We start from the raw sequence: 20557 nt of genomic DNA, 5'->3' as shown, positions 1-20557 counted from the left end.
CTTAACACAAACTTTAATTTCTTCTCAATTTCGATATTAAACAAATTACAATTTTTCGTTTCACTTTGATGAGGATACTCACACACAAACCAATTTCAACTAAGATCGGGACCACAACCAGACTAACTATACTGGTTATTCAACCTTATTTTTATATCAAAATTTTCTCTCTTTCTATTTTCTCTGTCTACAATTCGTGGTACCTTGACTTTTTCCTTCATTATCACCTTGATCTTTGTTTGTTTTTCTCGTAGCAATTTCTTAATTAAAAACGACTTTGGACTAACTAATTAAGTGAACACCTAAATCAACATTAGATAATTTTCTCGATAACCTTTTCAATTTTGGATCATTACATTCACCCCTTCTAGTTAGTCCGAAGCCTCTTGAGGAACAATTAACTAATTTAACTAAATTAACGAAATTTTCTTTGGGTCAATACCATCGAAGCGTTCGATGTATCGCTCGACCGTTCGGTCAAAGTTGTCAACAACAACTATGGGGTCATTTCTGTTTCCGTCTTTCTATTTGCAACAACAATAACACAACTTTTTCTTCTTATTCGCCTTCATTATTCATCTTAAAAATTTTTTTTTTGTTTATTTTGATTATTGAGTTTTTTTTTCATTTGTTTCTTATTCAAAATTTTCATCTCTTATTACCTTAAATTTTTTTTTCTTCTATTTCTACTTTCACCATGTCGGCAAAGGTTTACTCCGATTTTCTACAGGTAAAAAAAAACTTCTTACTCATTTTCTTATGTAGATTCATATTAATTTTGTTTTGTTATTCTTCTATTTTTCTTTCTTATTGTATGTTAGTGTGTGGCTGAGGTTAGGGCGATGATGGAAACATTTGCTTCTATTTCTGACTCCAATGAATATTTACGCGCGGTCATTACAATGAATAGAATGTCACCCATTGCTACAGATGTCGAGGCATTTTGTGAATCCATGATTTTTTTAGAGGAGGGAGATGATGAAGAGGAAGATGCTGATAAGGATGAGGATGGAGATAGGGATGAAAAGGATCATAAGGATGAAGGAAAGGAGATAATAAATTGGAGGAAAATGATGATGATGATGATGATAATTTTTCTCACCCAACTATTTCATTAAAAAAAATGAACGAGGGAGAAATTTTTGACCTGAAGTTTCCAACGTTAGTCCATATTCGCAGGTGACTAACCAATAACCCGTATCCTTTTATTAATCGCTTATTATCGGAGCTGATTTACACTCCACAGGTTCTGGGTCTGATTTTCAACCGCTCAGGATCATTTAAAATGTCGATTTTGCCCTTATTGTTTTAAGGTTAAAGAGCCTAAACGGTGGAAAAACTTGAATTTCTCACCTAGTCCACTCTCACGCACGGAGAATTCCTAATTGTATCGGGATGATTCCTTCTCTCCAAAAAGTTTGGAATAAATTCCAATGATTGATTCAATAAACTTTCCTTTTGAATTTGAATTTAATTAACTGTTGACTTCCTTTTCCTTTTGGACTAACAATAGTAAACTTATGAGAGTAACCTAGAATACTTGGACTAACGACACTCAGAAGGTGATGATGACTCGAAATGGTGGACTAACCATACTTAGACGATGATGAGAACTGGGTGAGGTGGACTAACGATACTTAGAGGCTAATGATGAGTAGGAAATGTGGACTAACGATACATAGACGATGATGGTGATTGAAAAAGGTGGACTAACCATACTTAGACGATGATGATGACTCGAAATGGTGGACTAACCATACTTAGACGATGATGAGAACTGGGTGAGGTGGACTAACGATACATAGACGATGATGGTGATTGAAAAAGGTGGACTAACCATACTTAGACGATGATGATGACTTGGAAATGTGGACTAACGATACTTAGAGGCTAATGATGAGTAGGGAATGTGGACTAATGATACGCTGAGGTGGATGATGACTTGGTAACTTGGACTAACGACACTTAGATGATGATGATGACTCGAAATGGTGGACTAGCTATACTAGGACTATGATGATGACTATTCAGACGGACAAAATTGGTGGTGGGAGAGGTGGAAAGTCAAATCTTGGGATTGATCTAATTAAACGTCGACGAGCTAATTGAATTGGGTCTTGTGAGGATGGGTTGATCTTTTCGACTTGCTTCTTCTTTTTGATACTGAGGGTGGTAAATCGTTCAAATCTTATCAACTGTTTTTCGGCATTCACTTGATCGTTGACACTGGTAAACATTTCTAAGTTTTGTGTGAGAAAACTGGTTTATAAAGCCACCAGCGATGTGGAAACTCGTGGTCAAATCTAGCGCAAATAATTGAATGGACTAAAGGTGAAAAAGGTGATGAAGTTTTCGTGTTTATGTCAACTCCAACTGAACCATTAACAGGGGCGGTGTTAGACGTTCTCCAGATGATCAGATCGGACTTGGTCGACACTGACTCACTGATCGGTGGTGATAGGGTGGTTAATGCTATGAGAATAATCAATAAAATGGGTGAAAATCTCATTGGTACGTTTCTAATTCGAATGGATCTGCGAGGGGTTAGGTTAGGTGAAGATGATTCAGGCACATTAGTTTCTTTCAAATTATTTTTTGGAGATTTGTTGTTAGGTGCCTTAACTCGAACTACAGTGGATAATGGATTAGGATCAACTTCGTTCTTAACTTTGGGTCTATTGCGAGAATGATTGTCGGTTGAAGGTAACTCCCCTTGTGTTTCTAATATTTGTGAATAGGCTGAATGACTATGGATTGGTTTTGAATCACCAGTATCAATTGTATTGTAAAATAATGTACAATTTCCTAAATTAGACTTTTCGCAAGTTAAAGCTAAACTGAACTCGTCCAATGTCTCTCTTACTATTTTCTCTTGTTCATTCTTCAAATGGTCTAATTTAAGTTCGTATTTGTCTGGTGACGATGCGGATGATGATGGTAAAGCAGGTGATGATGGTGATGGGGATGATAGAGGTGAAGGTGTTGGAATTTCTGACTGTTTAACAATATCCGAATGTGCGGGTTGAAAATCATTCATCTCTGACTCATTTTGATAAAAACATGGTGGACTAACATACATTTCATTTTCGTTACAATCATAATCGATAAGGGAAAACTGCGTTGGACATGCATACGGATCATATGGTAGACGTTGATTTAGTTCTAGTTGTTTATCGACGACTAAGTTTGATTGTTCGGGGTTTTCACAATAAAACTCAGAACTTAGATCAGAGTTGAATGAAACAACTTGGATTGGACTAACTTCGGTTGGACTAACTATTTTCGGACTGAAACTATTCGGACTAACAGGACTTGGACTAACCTCTAAGTCTAAATTGAAAATTTGATGAGGTGATTCAAGTGAAAAGTCAAAGTAATTCCACTCATGCAACATTTCGACATCGTTAACTGTTTCAACTGTCAAGCAATGGTTTGTGTCGTGGTTATTCTCATCAATTACATCAAATTTTAATGGGACTAACCCATTCTCTAAGTCTACGGTTGGACTAAAACAAAGGTTATTTTTATCTAAATTTGTAATAAAAACAGTTCCAGGGTACTTATCATCATTGGCGGACTGTTGGACTAGCTCCATGGTTCCAAGGTCTAACTGGAGCCTCGCTGCTCGGTTGAAATTGTTTCCAAGAAGAAGATCATAAGCGAAAGAATCGTCAACAACCAGAAGGTTGGTCCAAACTCCTACGGTTAGAGACCCGGCGGTTATTAATAACCTGGTGCGACCGATGATGTTCAAACAATGTCCACTGGCTGATTTAACTGCGGGGCCACCATAATATTGGATTTGATTTGGATCAGCCCATGCTTGTTTAATGATGGAGACCGTTGATCCAGTGTCAATGAGGCCTCTTAATTTTCTATTGTTCACTGAGCACTGAATGAAAATGTAATTTTCATCATAATCACTTAAACAGTTTGCCCTGGGAGGCGGTGGAGGGTGACCAGCACTATAAGGTTGCTGAACGTTCACTGGGTTCGGTCGATGGGTCACTGGTTGGTTCACTTGATGGTCTCGATGATGATGATTCAGAGGATATTGTTGCGGGCGGTTCACTGGGGGTAACTGATTAGACGAGGTTTGGTTTTGATATGGTAGTTATGAAATGAGTGATTGTTGGTGGAACTTTGGGCTTGGGTTTGATTATGAGAATAGGGTAATTGGGAAAAGGGAATACGGTGGGTAATTGGGTGGTTGGTATCTTGGATGATGGTAACTGGGTTGAGGGTGAGTTGGGAATGGTCGATTTGGTTGATGATTAGAGGTGAACAAAGGCCTTTGTTGATTGGCGCTTGCCTTGGTCACTGAATACGGAAATAACAGTTGGCCTGAATATGGCCTACTTTGTTACAATAGTAACAGATTATAGGCTTACCGTTTCTGGATAAATCTGGTTCTATCTGGTTAACTCGGGTAGTTCTCATGGTTAGTCCATTTTTTAACTCCATTATCATCTGTTTCAATTCAGCGACCTCAGGATTTGTGGTATTATTAAATTTCGCTCCAATTTTTGCGTGATCGGTAAATTCTTTTATCGTAGTTGGTTTAGTCCATATAAAACGGTCTTAATATCGGCCTAACACCTTCGAAGAGATAACGCATTGTTTCTTTCTCATTCTTATTTAATTTGCATAATTCTTTGACATCGATTATAAATTTAGTGACCGGTTCATCTGAACGTTGTTTCTACTCGATAATTGTTGATTAATATATGATTCATACTCGGAGGGTAAGAAGGTCGATTTGAAATCAGATATAAATTCATCCCAAGTATAATTAGGGTCACTTGATGTGGACTAATGTCTTGTTGAAACCAAGAAGCAGCAGTGTCTTCGAGATACAGACTTACCCTATCGAGCCGTTCCTTATCGTTCCAGCCATACACTTGGCCAACGAGGTGAACTTGGTGAATTTAAGTGCTTCATTGCTGAAAGCACCACTAAACGATGGTATTTTTGGACCACGAGGTGGGGCCAAGGATAAGGTTTTCTTTCAGCCATGGTGAAATAAGTTAGTGTTTCAAGGTCAGGACTTGAGGTCATAAAGTAAAAACACAAAGACACAAAGAAGAGGGAAATTGACTGAATAAATATATCAAGTTGTTTTTGATCTCTGATATTGACCACTGAGCTCTCAGTGGGTCCTCAAATGTAAGGTTGAGGTTGATGATGAAATTGAAATTGATTTATTTTCACTTAACACAAACTTTAATTTCTTCTCAATTTCGATATTAAACAAATTACAATTTTCGTTTCACTTTGATGAGGATACTCACACAAACCAATTTCAACTAAGATCGGGACCACAACCAGACTAACTATACTGGTTATTCAACCTTATTTTTATATCAAAATTTTCTCTCTTTCTATTTTCTCTGTCTACAATTCGTGGTACCTTGACTTTTTCCTTCATTATCACCTTGATCTTTGTTTGTTTTTCTCGTAGCAATTTCTTAATTAAAAACGACTTTGGACTAACTAATTAAGTGAACACCTAAATCAACATTAGATAATTTTCTCGATAACCTTTTCAATTTTGGATCATTACAATATTAATCACAATAAGCAAACTAACAATTAACAATATTAAATGAATGAAACAATAGACTAACTTTTTTCTCAGCGTAATAAACATGATAATTCAACCAAACTTGAAACTTTTTCTTCAGTTATCAACTACCATCCAAATGGATGACAATTAGCTCTCAATTGTGTTTTGATGATTTATGATTATTAATATAAGCCTTTTGAAAAGCTCATTGGTTTTGTACGAATTGTTTAACGAAATTGAAAATGATTAATCAATGCGATTCGGTCAAATTTTTTGGATTTCTATTGCGAATCTTCATCCACCAGATACTTGGTGTTCCCAAAATAGATGCTCCAGTTGAAGCGACTCAAGAGGCCATCAATCGCTACGAAAAGTATGCTCTTTTCTTTTGCACATTGTTGCACGGATTCCGTCAGTATGGTCAAGATAAAGATCAAAATAGTAACTCAAAGGACGTGACACTTTCAACGTCAAGTCTTCATGCAAACTTGCCATTTGACCTTAAGAATTGGAGTATTCGGCTGGCATCAGCCGTAAACTTTGTTCGCTTCGTTAGTTTGATATTCATCAAGGACGAAGCTACTCTCATCTATCTAGGGGACAATGTTTTCCGGTCAAAAGATCGTATATCAATATGCATGTTTAATCTTTTCTCAATAACTGTGTCAATGCTCGTTCGTGAAGCTTTCTTACGTAGCGAAGCTCAAAATCATTGTACTGTTCTTGCAGATTATGACTATGTTCGTACTCATGGCTTCAACTCTTCACATCTTAAAATGACCACAGCTCAGACTAAACAGTTCCAGTTGACTGTCCACTTTTTACTCAACCTTTATAATCGTATAATTACCTGTATGGTTCCATTTATAGTGATCTTGTACAATATACCCTTTTTTACCAATCCTTACACATATCAAATATCATCTCTGGCGATTTATGGTACTCTCTGGTCTTTTACTCACACTTGGTCAGCTGTTTTTCTTGCGAATGAGATGTTAACAACCTCTGGTTACATGTTTCTCATTTGTGCTATCCACTACTATCGTATACAGTCAGTTGTTGAACAATCAAAATCCATTCCTAACGAGTCTATTAATAATTTATCAATTGGCCGTCATAACGACGACTTCAAGGAGTATCGAGAGCTCAAAAGTAGCGATAAAATGTTGCAGCGAGTTAAAAGATCAAAAGTTTCACAAACTTGTTCTTCGGAATCATTTCTATCAACTATTCACAGAGATATTGAAATTATCGCTAATCACGATCTAAAATGTGCTCAGTTTACGCCGAATTATAAGATAATTGTCAATTGGGCTACGAATCTTATCGGCAATTGGACTCACCGATTCAATAGTTATGAATTTGACTTCAAGCGACTGCGATATTTGGTGCTGTATTATTTTACGGTGGTCGCTTTTACGGCCGATCTGTTCATCTTTTTGGGCGTTATCATCGTTTCTCATTCCCGATTAGTCGCCAACATGTATGCAGTATTAGGCTTTAGTGCTAACCTTTGCTGGTTGCTACTTTGTAGGTGATTTCATGACGGTTTGACCAATGTCCATTTTAGTATAAAGCCAATGAGAAAATTTTCACTTTTCGATTTTCAACTTGAAGAAATGATTAATTAATTGAAAGCGTAATTCAATTTGAAAAATCAATCTCATATCTATTAACTACATTGTTATGTTTTATTGTCGAAATAAATTGAAGTTTCAATTTTGCTTTAATCGACAATCGATAGTTAAAATGAGATATAATTGAAATTGAATGTTTTATCCTCACGATGATCAGCATCTATTGAAGGTTGAAACTTTATTACAATTTTTATCATTTAGATTGATTGAGCTTTATTCTTATTAATTTACTCTAATCAATTTTAACAATTCATTCAGCTTGAAACATTACACAGACGATTCCATTCAATCTGCTGTGAAACCAGATTACCAATTAATATCAGATTAAAGGTAAATTTTTGAGGATAGAGTTTATTGTTACAACAATTGACAATAAATATCATTTTCTGTTAGATACTTGAAATAATGGATCGGTCTCTTGGACCATATAATGGGATTAAAGTTGGTGATTTAGCAACAATTACGCAAGTTTTTTCATAATTGTGAGTCTTTTAATTACATTGTCTATATTATTGATTTTGATCAATAACAACTAATTGTAATGCTTTGATTACAGTTCATGTTGGAAATGCAGCGACTTTCATGCTATTTGTTTGTAACATTCGTGGGCTATTTGAGCAATAACTCCCGTTCGTTAATAATTGGTTTAATTGCCATTTAATTTCAATAACCTAAATCAACCCAATGTCAAATTTTAGAACTTTTCAAACTAAATTTCATCTATTTTTCAATCATTGAATACGACCCGCAATTATGATTGTACTATTTCGATAATATGTGAACACAAGTTAAACAACCTTGATATCTTAAAAGTACAATCGAGCTGATCCTGGAATGAATTTCAAAACTAATTTCCGCTTCCCATTAAATGCTGATAATTAACAGAAAATTGAGAAAAATTTCGTCCATTTGATTGTTTACTCCTATTTACAAGTATAATTTGTAATTTTAACTGAATTAACTTAGTTGATTTATTTCCTTAGGATTTTATTTGTATGTTATCAAGTTTATCTCGAGGATCGACATCGGAAAAACTTCGTTGGATATTCAATTTGTACGATATTAATAGCGACGGATTCGTAGCAAGAACTTTTAACGATCGTTCGTGCGGTTTACTTGATGCTCGGAGATCAAGTCAGCATGTTGATAAATTTTTTATGTTCGAAATTGACCTTCTTTGATTATCTTACATGATATAATTTAATATATGTTCATTTTCATTTGAAATTTTATCCAGCAAATGGATTCAAATCATGATGGCGTAATCACCTTTGATGAATTTTCCCAATGGTGTTTAAGGGTAAAGTGTTAATCAAATTATTAATATTCTTAGAATTTGATTTTTAATCAAAGTTTTCTCTTCTCTCTCCTAGGATAATAATACATCTCAAAACTTGACCATGTTTGACACGATATTCATGTAACCATTGTGTAATTGACCACTCGCTTCAATTAAAATCACTAATAAATAAAATTGATGGTCGGTTTATATTAAATACATTTCGGCCAACCTCACTGACCACCGGTAGATAAACAAATTGTATCATTATTTTGTCCATATGAGTTTTGAATGTCCAACCTATTGAATATTCAAATAATTATAATGATAAATTTTTACAATCTTATTTTCTGTCTAATAACTGCAATCGATTTGTAAGTAAATTATTAATAGTTAGTAAAACTATTGAATTTGAAAACAGTTCTTTTGATTCACCCTAAGATATTTCTAAATCTCGATAGAAATTGACAATTTCTCTTTACATCGATCAGTATAAACTTTTTATTTATCCAGTAGAAGTTTTCATTGCAGTACTTCAAGGTGTCAATAATTTTCCCAAATCATTTATAATGAAGTTATCGTGATTTCCAGGAACTCTTACTACCTCGACAGCTCCATTTGTATACTATAAAAAAGACAAGTAGATTTTAAATTTCTATTTGTTGCTTATAAATTTTATAATCAATTGATAAAAAATAAATTTAATCCAACTTACTTTGGATAATCCATAATCATCCAAATGATGGAAATCGGAATTGTTTTCATCCGAATCTGTTGCTCGCATTAAAAAAATTTCACCGTGGAATTTTCCGTCCACGTTTATATCGGTAGCTTTTCGTTTTTTATCTGCAAAAAGATCGATAGCATCACTTATCTGGTTAACATCATATTCAAACGATCCTATCCTATTGATAGTTGAAGTTGCATATTCTAATTTTGCGGATTTCGTTTTGAGCTCAAATAGTTTTGTTCTCACTTCGTTTTTTCATCACTTTTCATATAATATGAAAGATAATCTAAAGTCAAATATGTAAATGTGGTGCTTTCATCTTTTCCTTCATATTCTTTAGAAGCGTTTCTCATTTTGTTGTAAACTATCTCGGGCGCTGAATCCATCATGATGAGATTTCTAACCGAATTTTGACTCAATTTCTTTTGTAAGCCAATGGCCACTTTTAAGGCAATCACTCCACCAAGTGAGTAACCAATGAGATTAAATGTTTTCTCATTTGGATATTTGGTTGTAAGTGAATCTACATAAAAGTTAACAACTTCATCCATTGATTCGAGATTCTGACAGTCTTTGGTCAACTGATGCCGATCACTGGTTTTGAGAATGATTCAAATATTGGAATAACGGCACAGAATTGACCTGATTGAGTAGGAAATAAAAGTGATGATCCAAATTCACTTTGATTCAATGGGACAAACAATTGCGTATAAATATGGAAAATATTTCTGTATCCAGTTAATGAATGAGCAGATTTGATTTTTTTCTTCTCTGATTTTTTTAATTTCTTTTCAAGTTCATCTAATTCACCAACTTTCAATTCTCGAATTTCATTGGTTGTCATTGAATAATCGTAATCAGTGTCCAGAGCTTGTTTGATTTCAACTGCCATCAATGAATCAAGACCAAGTTCAGATAAAGTTGATTGTGGGTCAACTTTAGTTGCATCTTTAACACTAAGGATATGGAAAATTTTCTGTTTCAATGAGTAATTATTCCCTATTGATGATGCACTTTTGTTATCAGGCAAGGAAACTATGATAAGATGATTATTACAAAGGAACATAAAGTTTTGTCAAGTGAGTCAATACTAAATTCAAACGCATCGGAGCAAGGGATCTCAACATCTCATTGGATGGTGAATTCATCTCTGTAATTATACCAACATCTAACTGCTCCCCATCGAATAGCCAAACCATGTAATCCATCTAATCTTCTTCTCTTACAAATATTTTCCATCGCTGTATTACCGAAACAATAATTTGTCTGGGCAATACTTCGACTCAACTGCTATTGAAGAAAAGCATACAAGTAATCAATATCGTAGGGTAGAGATCGAGTTAGTTGATCTAAATAACGACAAGCGATCGCTTTTGGTTTGGCAGCTTCATCAAATGTTTCAGCTGTTTGCTTCTCAAAAAGTCCGTCTTTTAGAACAACTGAAAGATGAAATACTCCACCGATTTGGCCTAATTCTTGTGCTTGATTAATTAGCCTCTCAGTTGATTCATATGTATAACAATCTTCATTTGAGATGATAATATTCACTCGAGAGTAACCATTGTTTCTCATTCTTTCTAAAATATACTCTTGGTATTTTGTCTTGATTCCAGAACGTGAAGTAAGAGTTAGATTAGTCGCTCCTCTTGATACCATCCAATAGGCAATTTCGAGTCCTAATCCTCCAAGTCCACCAGTTATTATGTAACTTTTTTCAAGATTGAAAAATGTTTGACCAATTGAACGATAAAGTTTAACTTTATTTGGATCTTCATTTTCATCTCTCATTTGAATCAAAACTTTACCAATATGTTTCCCTGTTGCCATAAACCGAAACGACTCTTCAAGCTGATTCATTTGGAATATCGTTGTTGGAAGAGGCACAACCTCACCTGATTCGATTCCTTCTTTCAACATCTCAATGAGACCATTCCAAACTTTTATCCGATCAGGAATCATCTTGACGAACACATCATCTTGTAGAAACATCAAGCAACAAGCATGAAAAGTTTTGTTGAAATCTATGAATTGTGAATCTATTTGGTATTGTATTAATAATTTGTACTTCATTGGCCAAATTAAATGCGAAAATATTTACAACTTACCAATTTGATTATTTTGGATCATATCATATTTGCCAATTTCGATGAACGACCGAAATCTGATAAGCATCTGATTGAAGCTTTTAGTTATCATCAGAAAGTGAGTTTAAAACTAAATCAACACCTCTACCATCGGTCATCTTCATAATCATATCTTCAAATGATGTTGATCGAGAGTCACCAATATGATCATCATCGATTGAAGGGAAACGTTTCTTAATGAAGTCCTTTTTCTCTTGTGTTCCAACTGTAGTAAATACTTGACAACCTCTTGATAGACAGATCGAAATAGCTGCTTGACCAACTCCTCCTGAACCTGCATGAATTAAAACACACTCACAGATTGTAAATTTCCCGAAATTAAACCATAATAAGCTGTTAGATAGACAACAGGAACTGTAGCAGCTTCGGCTAATGTCCAGTGTTCAGGAACTGGAATCTTTGTTAAATAAGTTTTAGTGCAAAGAGATGTTCCAATTCCTCCAGCTTCACACATCCCCATGATTCGATTACCTAATGAATCTACCCCAGAAAACTCGGTTCCAATTAGCGGGCCAGCTTGTAGCTCGCGGTTGTCAAATTTTGTAGTAATTCTTCCTGTGACAATTAGAACATCCCTGAAATTCAAAGACCCATAATAGATAGTTATCTTTTCACGATCTTCAATGAGCTTGTCTTTAGGAATATAAGTCCAATTACTATGATGTGATTGGAACCAACGTAAACTTGAAAGATCACCTTTGTTTTTAATATCAGCATAACATGACGTTGTTCCTATTTGTAAATCATCAAGATTGGCAAGTTCACTTTTATACAATCCAATTTCTCCGTTATCATCAACTTCATTTACTAACAAATCTCTTTGCATCACTTCATCAGGGACAATTATCTCTTCATCATCTCTTTTTCTTGGATCATAATAACATCTCAAATTGTATTGAGGATCTTTAACCAGAGACATAGTGAGTCCAACTATCCCATTATCATAACCACCTCCAGTTAACCAGATTTTATGATTCTTATCTTTAGACAATTCTTTTATCTTATCAATCCAATCATAATTGCTATCAAGTTTGACTCTGATAAATGTTACCTGTTGATCTGGATTAGGTGCGAATGGACGTCTCAGTAGAACTGAACAATATCCTTCACCGATCATCTCCTTGTGACAAATCCACGTGAGTCCAGCATCGGTTGCTATACTTTTTATTGTTGATAAATCAAAGTTGATCTGTTGATTATTTCCAATCAATTGTTGCCATTCTTGTTCGACTGGTCTTAATTTAGTTCTCGTCATAATTTGACAAAATCCACCTTCTTTCAGTGAATCAAAGAGATTCTTCAATAATGGCTCGTATTGATTGCATTTTACTTCAGGTTCGGTATCTTTGTACATGAGAAGAGCTGACTTGTCACGAATAAAAACAAAATCGTATAGATTTGATTCTGAACCGTTTTCGGTTTTTCGATTCTGAATATAAACTGAAATGGAACTAAAATCACTCTTTATAAAATGATTAGTAGTAATTATTCCATAATAATTAAAAATGCTATTAACCTCAGTAGTATAAGAGTGTACCCCTTAAATGCAGGTACCCCTTAAATGCATATATTTGTACACCTTGTGCAGTTTATTAAATGCTTATTTTTATCATTTCCTTTTCCTTTTGATCTAATTGTAATGATCCAGGTGGAGAGGGTAAAAAGGTAGATTATTTAATTAACCAATTTATTGTTTTCATTTAATGAAAGAAAAGCCTTTAAATCTACCACGTTTGGCAAAGATAAAAAACAAATAGAAAATTAAAAACTTCAATGTATGTTCATCATGGATGATATACAGAAGATATGCTTATTCAGCTTAAACGAAAAAGATCGTATAAAAAGAAAGAGAATCATGATTGAAATCATCAGTTGAACATTAAACTTACATACTACAAGTAACTATTGAACAGTTTTAATATTACTACATCTTCAAACGATTTAATCATCTTGTTAAGGATCTTTGGATTATCTGCTTCGTTCTTTGTCTTTGGATAGACTAGTTGAAGTTCTTTGGGTTATCTGCTTCGTTCTTTGTCTTTGGATAGACTATTTGAAGTTCTTTGGGTTATCTGCTTCGTTCTTTGTCTTTGGATAGACTAGTTGAAGTTCCTTGGGTTATCTGCTTCGTTCTTTGTCTTTGGATAGACTATTTGAAGTTCTTTGGGTTATCTGCTTCGTTCTTTGTCTTTGGATAGACTTGTTGAAGTTCCTTGGGTTATCTGCTCCGTTCTTTGTCTTTAGATAGACTAGTTGAAGTTCCTTGGGTTATCTGCTTCGTTCCTTGTCTTTGAATAGACTAGTTGAAGTTCTTTGGGTTATCTGCTTCGTTCGTAATTAAATTTATAACAATCATTCATGGCTCAACGAGCACCAGGACAAGCTCGATATGTGGAGGGCATGCATGCAATGGAGCTGAAGGCATGGGCAACAGACCCAGAAACAGGTATTCGGGAATATTTGTGGAGCTGGGGTTTCGGTGGTGGCAGCGAGGAAGATGTCTACCTCGAAGACGATCCACCTCAGCATCTTAAGCGACCACTTGAACTGGTTAGGCGATTGAACGACAAATTGCGGCGTGATCATGAAGCGCTTAGAATAGATATCGAAGCTAATCCATTTTATTTTGTTTGCTTGTATTGTAAAAAGAATTTAAAAAATTTTTGTAGCCTGGAACAGCATGTGTTTCCAAAGCGATCTTATAATGACACTTCGCGCTTCGAAATTTCGTGTCATGTGCGAAGATCAGAAGAAAACCTCGAAGGTTATGTTCGCAAAAGAAGCGGAAAACCAGGTAGATTTCCCTGGTTTTATGTTACAGAGAGGCAAAGTGGTAGACTGATCCGACGAAGAGCCTATTCTGCCGATTTAGCTATAGAAGCTGAGAAGCATATTGAAAAGGTTAAAAAGGATTATTATCTTGAAGGGGAAGAATAACTACCTAAATTAAAATTGAGATAAAATAAAATTACGATCCCTTTAATAAAAAAAAAGTTTCAATTGATTTATTTATGGTTATTGTTGGTACACAAAAAAATGTGAAGACAAATTTACTCAGTATTACCAATTCTCTTAGCTGATAACTTTTTTCTTCTTGTACACAATAAGTCCACAGGTACAATTTCGCGGCTTAATATTTCGTAAAAAATCGCCGACTTTTCCCATTTCACCTGCAAGTGTCAAAGCAATTTTCATACCGAAATCACAAACGTTGGCACGATCAAGTTCTAAGGGTTTAAACAATCGGGAAGCATCATTACCAACACAGGGAGCTAAACCAGAGATATTAAAGCTGTGGATAAACAGTCTTAGGTCATCATCACTAGAGATGTTTTTGAAATGAAAATTTTTATAATCATAGTAACAGGCTTGTTTGGTGTCAACGTCAAAACCAAATAAACCGTCCATATTGTCAATCATGATGAACACTTAATAAATGAGAATTTAAAAAGAAGTTGTTTGTACTATTTAGTTGATCACCTTTTTACGTTAAAGATCAGTTGAAAAATGATACTCGAAGATGAAAGATTACAGTCTACCAAAAATTACTAATATTGTCTCGTGTTGGGACTTGTGTCGAAGTATTATTATAAAAGGTGCTTCAGGAAAAACAAAGAAGAGATTCAATGCCGATGTGATCAGAGATAAAGGTAAATGCTTACTCGTATTTGAATCAGGAAAAATTAATGCAACAGGATTTAAAACTATAACTTCAGCAGGTGCATTTGTTCAAAAGCACTTCCCTCTGGATAAAATTAAATTTGTAAGAGTTTGTAACTACGTTGCTTCAGGAAAATTTTACCATGAATAGATGTAAATTTTTGTTAAAGCAATGATAATGTATATGAACCCGAACTTTCAATGGTATCTATTGGAGGGATGGTAAAGTATGTGTTATATACTTAAAAAACTCTTACAACCGGAGGTAAAACTAGAAGACACTTACGACAGATTTTGAAAAGTTTTTCTCTTGTATCTCTTTTGCTATAAAAGACCAGTAAATCAAGAAATCAATTCAGTTTAAAGTTTTCTCTTCATCAACGTCCATCAATATCATACTTAGTTTTCAACTTAAAAATCAATATGCCTGTTTTGACCTGGAGCTCATTAAAGCCAATTGTTATCAACCCTGATTTGAAAATCACCGTTTCTTATGGAGTAGATGAATTCGGAGATGTTACTTGTACACGTTCGGACATTCGGTTTTACTACAACAATCATCCGACTCAATGGACTGAACCTCAAGCGATGGGAACTTATTCATCTTGGGAGATACATTTCTATGATGATCAAGGAACTGCAGATGAATTGGAATTGATGAGCTTTCTATCGTTAAGCTTGACTCTGGTGATCTTCAATGTGAGAAGAGGTATGCAAAGCTGAAGATTGAAGCTAAATACTTTAATATTCTGGATAATCTGATTCCTGGTATAGTCTTACTTAATGAATTCGTTAAAGATCCACTTGGAAAATATCCAGCTTCTTTATTACAACAAGCGTGTTTATTCTCTAAATTTATTGATGGTCAGAACAAAAGTCCTATGATGCAATGGGAGGAAGAAGAGTTGCTTGAACCCGGGAAGCTAACGGATGAACAAAAGAACACCATGAAAGGGAAAGCGGATGAACTTTTCAATTTTTACTCAGCTTCCTTTGGAAAGATTGACGGTTTGTCAACAGATTTACCTTCATTTGTGGAGGTAATTTCCTCTGGATTTGCAGGAAATCTTGCAGATTTTGCGAAAGAGAATAAGATAACGTTTCGCTCTCTAATTATTGTATTGAAAATGATTTGTGATTGATTGTATTCATTTAACTTTATGAATCGATTTAATAAACTTGATTTTAATTGAACTTTCTGCTTGTGTGTTTACAAAATTTTATTCGCCTTAAAATGAATTCCAATATTTGTGCTTTTTGATGTTCAAGGTTTCCAACAATGGTTTATTTATTCCACGTGAACTTGCTCTTCTTAGTGATCTATCAAAGTTTCATTTTGCTATCGATCATCGTCAAAAACTTGCGACATATCTGTGGAAAGTTCGTGGTCGATAGCCAAAACATCAATGGTTCATGGATTACCATTCGAATGTAATGGATGGTCTTTCGTGTCAATCAAGCGACTAGTCTTCTTTCAACTTTTATGGATCAAGTACCACGCAGGATGAGTTTCTCATGGCCTATGTCTCTCCTGATGCTGAAGGTGTTCTCCGTCGTATGGGAATTCCAAGGATTAAGATTAATTTAGCTACCAATCCACGAGGGAAACCATGTCAACTCCATCCTGCTGATGCTAAGTATCAATGTGCATTGAAAACGGTTGTACAAATGTGGCATGAAAACCGTACTAAGTGATTAAATAGTTTATGAATAAAAAAGAATAAAACAGAAGATAATTAAAGAGAAAAAATTTTTACATTCATAACAATTAATACTTTAGGTATTTGAAATTAAAACAATAAAAAATTTGCATCCATATTTCATCTACTTTTTTTATACTTAACAAATTTTTCTTGCTAAATATTTTCTTTCATCTCGCGAAATCCGAGAAACCCATTAACTCGCGTGATCTTAGTGGACATGGATATCATTTATCTCGCGAGGTAGGAGAAATCAACATTCTCGCGATACCTCTAAGACCAGTGAGCTCGATTAACTCGCGAGAAACCCCCCCCCCGCCAGGGTTTTAACGTAATGACAAACCAGTAGGATACTTACCTACCAAACGTCTACCGAACTTAGTTAAATTGCATTTCTAAAATTGGTCTCCGGTCTTCTCCGGAATTGAGAGTCATCATTTTCCATCAGTATTGATCAGAGTAATCAGTGGAATAAATTTCATATTGGGTGTGGTTGTTGGTGGGGAGAAAAAAATTTTTTCCCACAAAATTTCGGAAAAAATGGTTGGTTTGTTACAAAGGATGGAGTAAATTGTAAATGCATATTAATTCTTTTTCATCCATTTTTCCACAAAAGCAATTTAGCTAAAAATATACGTCAGAGCAAAGTAAATTTTGTCAAATTTTTCTCTAATCACATTATTAAATTTTCAATATGGATCATGTTATAAACAATATACCTAGTGTAAGTGAATTTCATGACTTGAGATTACAATTAAGACGTTATTATTATAATTATTACGATTGACAATTAATTTTTCACGATTTCTCAATCTTAGATTATTGAAAGAGCCATTATTCTAGACTGGACCAATATAAAAGCTATGAAAAGAAGAAAGATTTGGTACAAACAATTTTGGATTATGGATTTACTGAAGTTTTATCATACACAATTGGAGGTTACACGACTAATGATCAGATCAGGAGTATCCTTGATAGGCAAATGCCATCAGTGTTTCATCCAGCTTATCAATATGTGTGTAGTTTAAATGAAATTGATATTTTACTAGTACAAATCCGAAATGTGATGTATTGTATCGCTCATCAGATACCTGGTAGCCGTTCAATTATTTTGAATTAAATGTAAAATTGAGATAAGATTTGGAGAAATAAATTTATTACAGAGATGAAGATGTTACAATCAATTCAGATTCATTAATTATGAGTATTTTATCTTCAACGAGTCTCATATAATCAACAAGATAATTATACAAAGTAACAGTACTTTCCGATTCAATCAAATTTTTTAATTTAATCAAGTGATCACTCAGTAAGTCTACATTATCACAACAAAAATGTTCACCGACTTCACCATCACTCGATGTAACCGAATTAACACATGATAGAGACACTCTTCGCTTACGCTCGTATTCATTGATGATAACTTGTATTCTTCTTTTGAGTGACGGTAGCTCCACTTGACGTTGTATTCTCCACAGAACAAATGTAAGATTTCTTGATAACTTTTTGTAAAAAACATCCATAGCACTTCGAAATTAAACTCTTGCTAACTGATTTGCATAAAGTTGCTGAATTGCGCGTGTGTGACAAAAATTGAGTTATAAATAAAATTGAAATATTCATATTTGATTTAGTTGGTGTTTATATTGCATTTTAAATCATAAGTATTATTTTAAATGAAAAACTAGAATGGATGATCAGGTAAGTTTTCTTGAATCTGTGAATTTTTAAATTTAATATTTTAATATCTTTCTTATTTTAGGGGTTAAGATGTAGATTTTGTCAAATTGTCTTTGACGACTTAGGTGACTTCATAAACCATTCATGTTGTGACAATGATTCGTTGGATGAATTACAAATTTACTTAACCAGTGGGTTATTCGAACCATCAACAGTGCCGACACAAAATGAAGATAGACAACAACAACAACAACAACAACAACAACTTCAAGTAGTAGATGATCTTGCTGCAATTAGTCAGTCTATTGGTAGCTGTCCTCAGTGTAACCAGTTTTTCGGTGACTTTTCTACTCTTTTGGATCACACATGCTATCCGACACAACCTACAAACAACAGTGAAAACCGTAAAATGGAAATTGAAGGTTTAGTTTGTGAAAAATGTTCAACGAGATTCGACACAAATCAACAACTAGAAAGTCATGTTAAAATTTGTGGCTTGATACTTGCATCACCTAAAGTAACAGATATAGTTGAACTTTTCAATTTCACTTTGATCAAACAAGCATTCAGATCAGTATCAACTTATATTCAAGAAAATTTGATAAATGTTACACATTGGAAGATCTACATACCAACACTGTTCCAGATTTGAAAGCTATGGTTGAGTCATTGTCAAGAGAACTTGGCCCACTGAAAATTTCATTTTCAATTAACATTGTATTTGAAAAACTTGGTACGAAAGATTTCGTCACTTCGTATATTCATTCAATTTTTAAAGTTTATCTGAGTGAATGCGATGATTTGGATCAATTACTCATGGATAGTTTCTCTGAGATGCAAAGTATAATTGATCATTATACTGAGAGAGGAAGCGGTTTCATCATAGTTTGTATTTCATCTCTAGATGTTTATGTTGCATGGTATCAGCCACACCATGGAGGATGCCGTCTCCAGAAATTACCAAAGCAACTCTATGGAAAGAGATGTTTTGTAAGTCTTAACTGTAAGACAAGCTGTTTTATGTATTCAATATTAGCGAGTATATATGGAGACGTTGACAAACATCGCGTAACACAATATAATCGATACATAAATAACCATAATTTCTCAAAATGGACAGGAGATGTTACTCTTGAGCAGATAAACGGCTTTGAAAAGGTTAATGATATATCTGTAAGTGTTTTTTCATACAACTTAGATGGTAAATACATAATCCCTCTTCGCATTACCAGAGAGAAAAAGAGTAAACACGTTAAATTACTCTTATATGCTGATCATTTCTATCCGATTATAAGCTTACGTAGAGCCTTGAACAGTAAAACTAATAGAAGACGATACCACTGTGAAAGATGTCTACATGGGTATACTTCTAAAGAAAAACTTGCAACTCATCTGATTGATTGTGAAAATAGAGCCGTACAACGAGTGAAACTACCCGTGGTATCGAGGCAAACTCCATTTGCAGATTTGGTTAAGAGGAACTTGAAAAAAGAAAGCAAACACCCTTTCATCATTTATGCAGATTTTGAAAGTGTCTGTATACCAACTGGTGATCCAAGAAAAGTATCTCGTCACGAGCCTAGTAGTTATGGTTACTACTCCATTGCCAAAAGAATATCAATTTTCTTCCATAACCTTAAGAACTATGATAGTCATTTACTTATTGCTGGAATGGACGGTAAAACCTTCTCTTCCAATATTACCATAATACCACAATCTTTGGAAAAGTATATTGGATGGTATTCCGGTAATTTAGCTTTCCTCGATTCGTATGCTTTTTTACCTGCTAGCCTTGACACTCTATCGAAAGATTTAAGCCTAGTCGATAAGGGCACTTTTACGTCAAGAGTGGAAAACTCGTGATCTAACCGACCTTCTTGATAAAGCTGTCCTTCCATACGAATATTTGGACTCATTTGAAAGGTATGAAGAGATCTACCTCAAATAGAATCATTCTATTCATCTCACTGATAAATCTATTACAATTGAAATGTATGAAAGATTAACGCGTGTCTGGAAACAATTTAACTGCCAAAATTGGGTGATCTGATAGACATTTATTTACGTTTAGATGTACTTTTGTAGCCGCTGTTTTTGAAAACTTTAGAGAAACAAGTTTAAATGACTTTGCTATTGACCCGCCATTATATGTCAGTTCCTG

At 34.4% G+C, this 20557-nt stretch overlaps 2 protein-coding genes and 1 long non-coding RNA gene across 3 annotated transcripts; 2 read left to right on the top strand and 1 right to left on the bottom strand.

The window, feature by feature from the left end:
- The first annotated feature begins 5329 nt into the window (after window positions 1–5329).
- LOC128397675 (uncharacterized) lies at window positions 5330–7104 on the top strand. Its single transcript, XM_053358421.1, has one exon. It carries the CDS (start codon window positions 5809–5811, stop codon window positions 7102–7104), a length of 1296 nt encoding a protein of 431 aa, XP_053214396.1. The 5' UTR covers window positions 5330–5808.
- A 1264-nt stretch (window positions 7105–8368) lies between these two features.
- LOC128397671 (uncharacterized) lies at window positions 8369–8741 on the top strand. Its single transcript, XR_008326993.1, has 2 exons — window positions 8369–8503; window positions 8577–8741. It is a non-coding gene; the product is annotated as an uncharacterized LOC128397671 (long non-coding RNA).
- A 2656-nt stretch (window positions 8742–11397) lies between these two features.
- On the bottom strand, window positions 11398–12642 carry LOC128397674 (fatty acid synthase-like). Its single transcript, XM_053358420.1, is given in 2 exon segments — window positions 11398–11654; window positions 11657–12642. Coding segments are annotated over 2 exon segments (1212 nt in total). The 5' UTR covers window positions 12612–12642.
- Between the last annotated feature and the right edge of the window lie 7915 nt (window positions 12643–20557).

This window comes from Panonychus citri, unplaced genomic scaffold (genome assembly GCF_014898815.1).
Source record: "Panonychus citri isolate SS breed McGregor unplaced genomic scaffold, ASM1489881v1 Contig00037, whole genome shotgun sequence".
Lineage (NCBI taxonomy): Eukaryota > Metazoa > Arthropoda > Arachnida > Trombidiformes > Tetranychidae > Panonychus > Panonychus citri.
The sequence above is the reverse complement of the archived record's forward strand: the minus strand, read 5'-3'. Positions and strand labels throughout refer to the sequence as shown.

Bases quoted from the DNA above. Each gene is read 5' to 3' on its own strand.
- LOC128397675 (XM_053358421.1), top strand. From the start codon at position 5,809: ATGATTAATCAATGCGATTCGGTCAAATTTTTTGGATTTCTATTGCGA.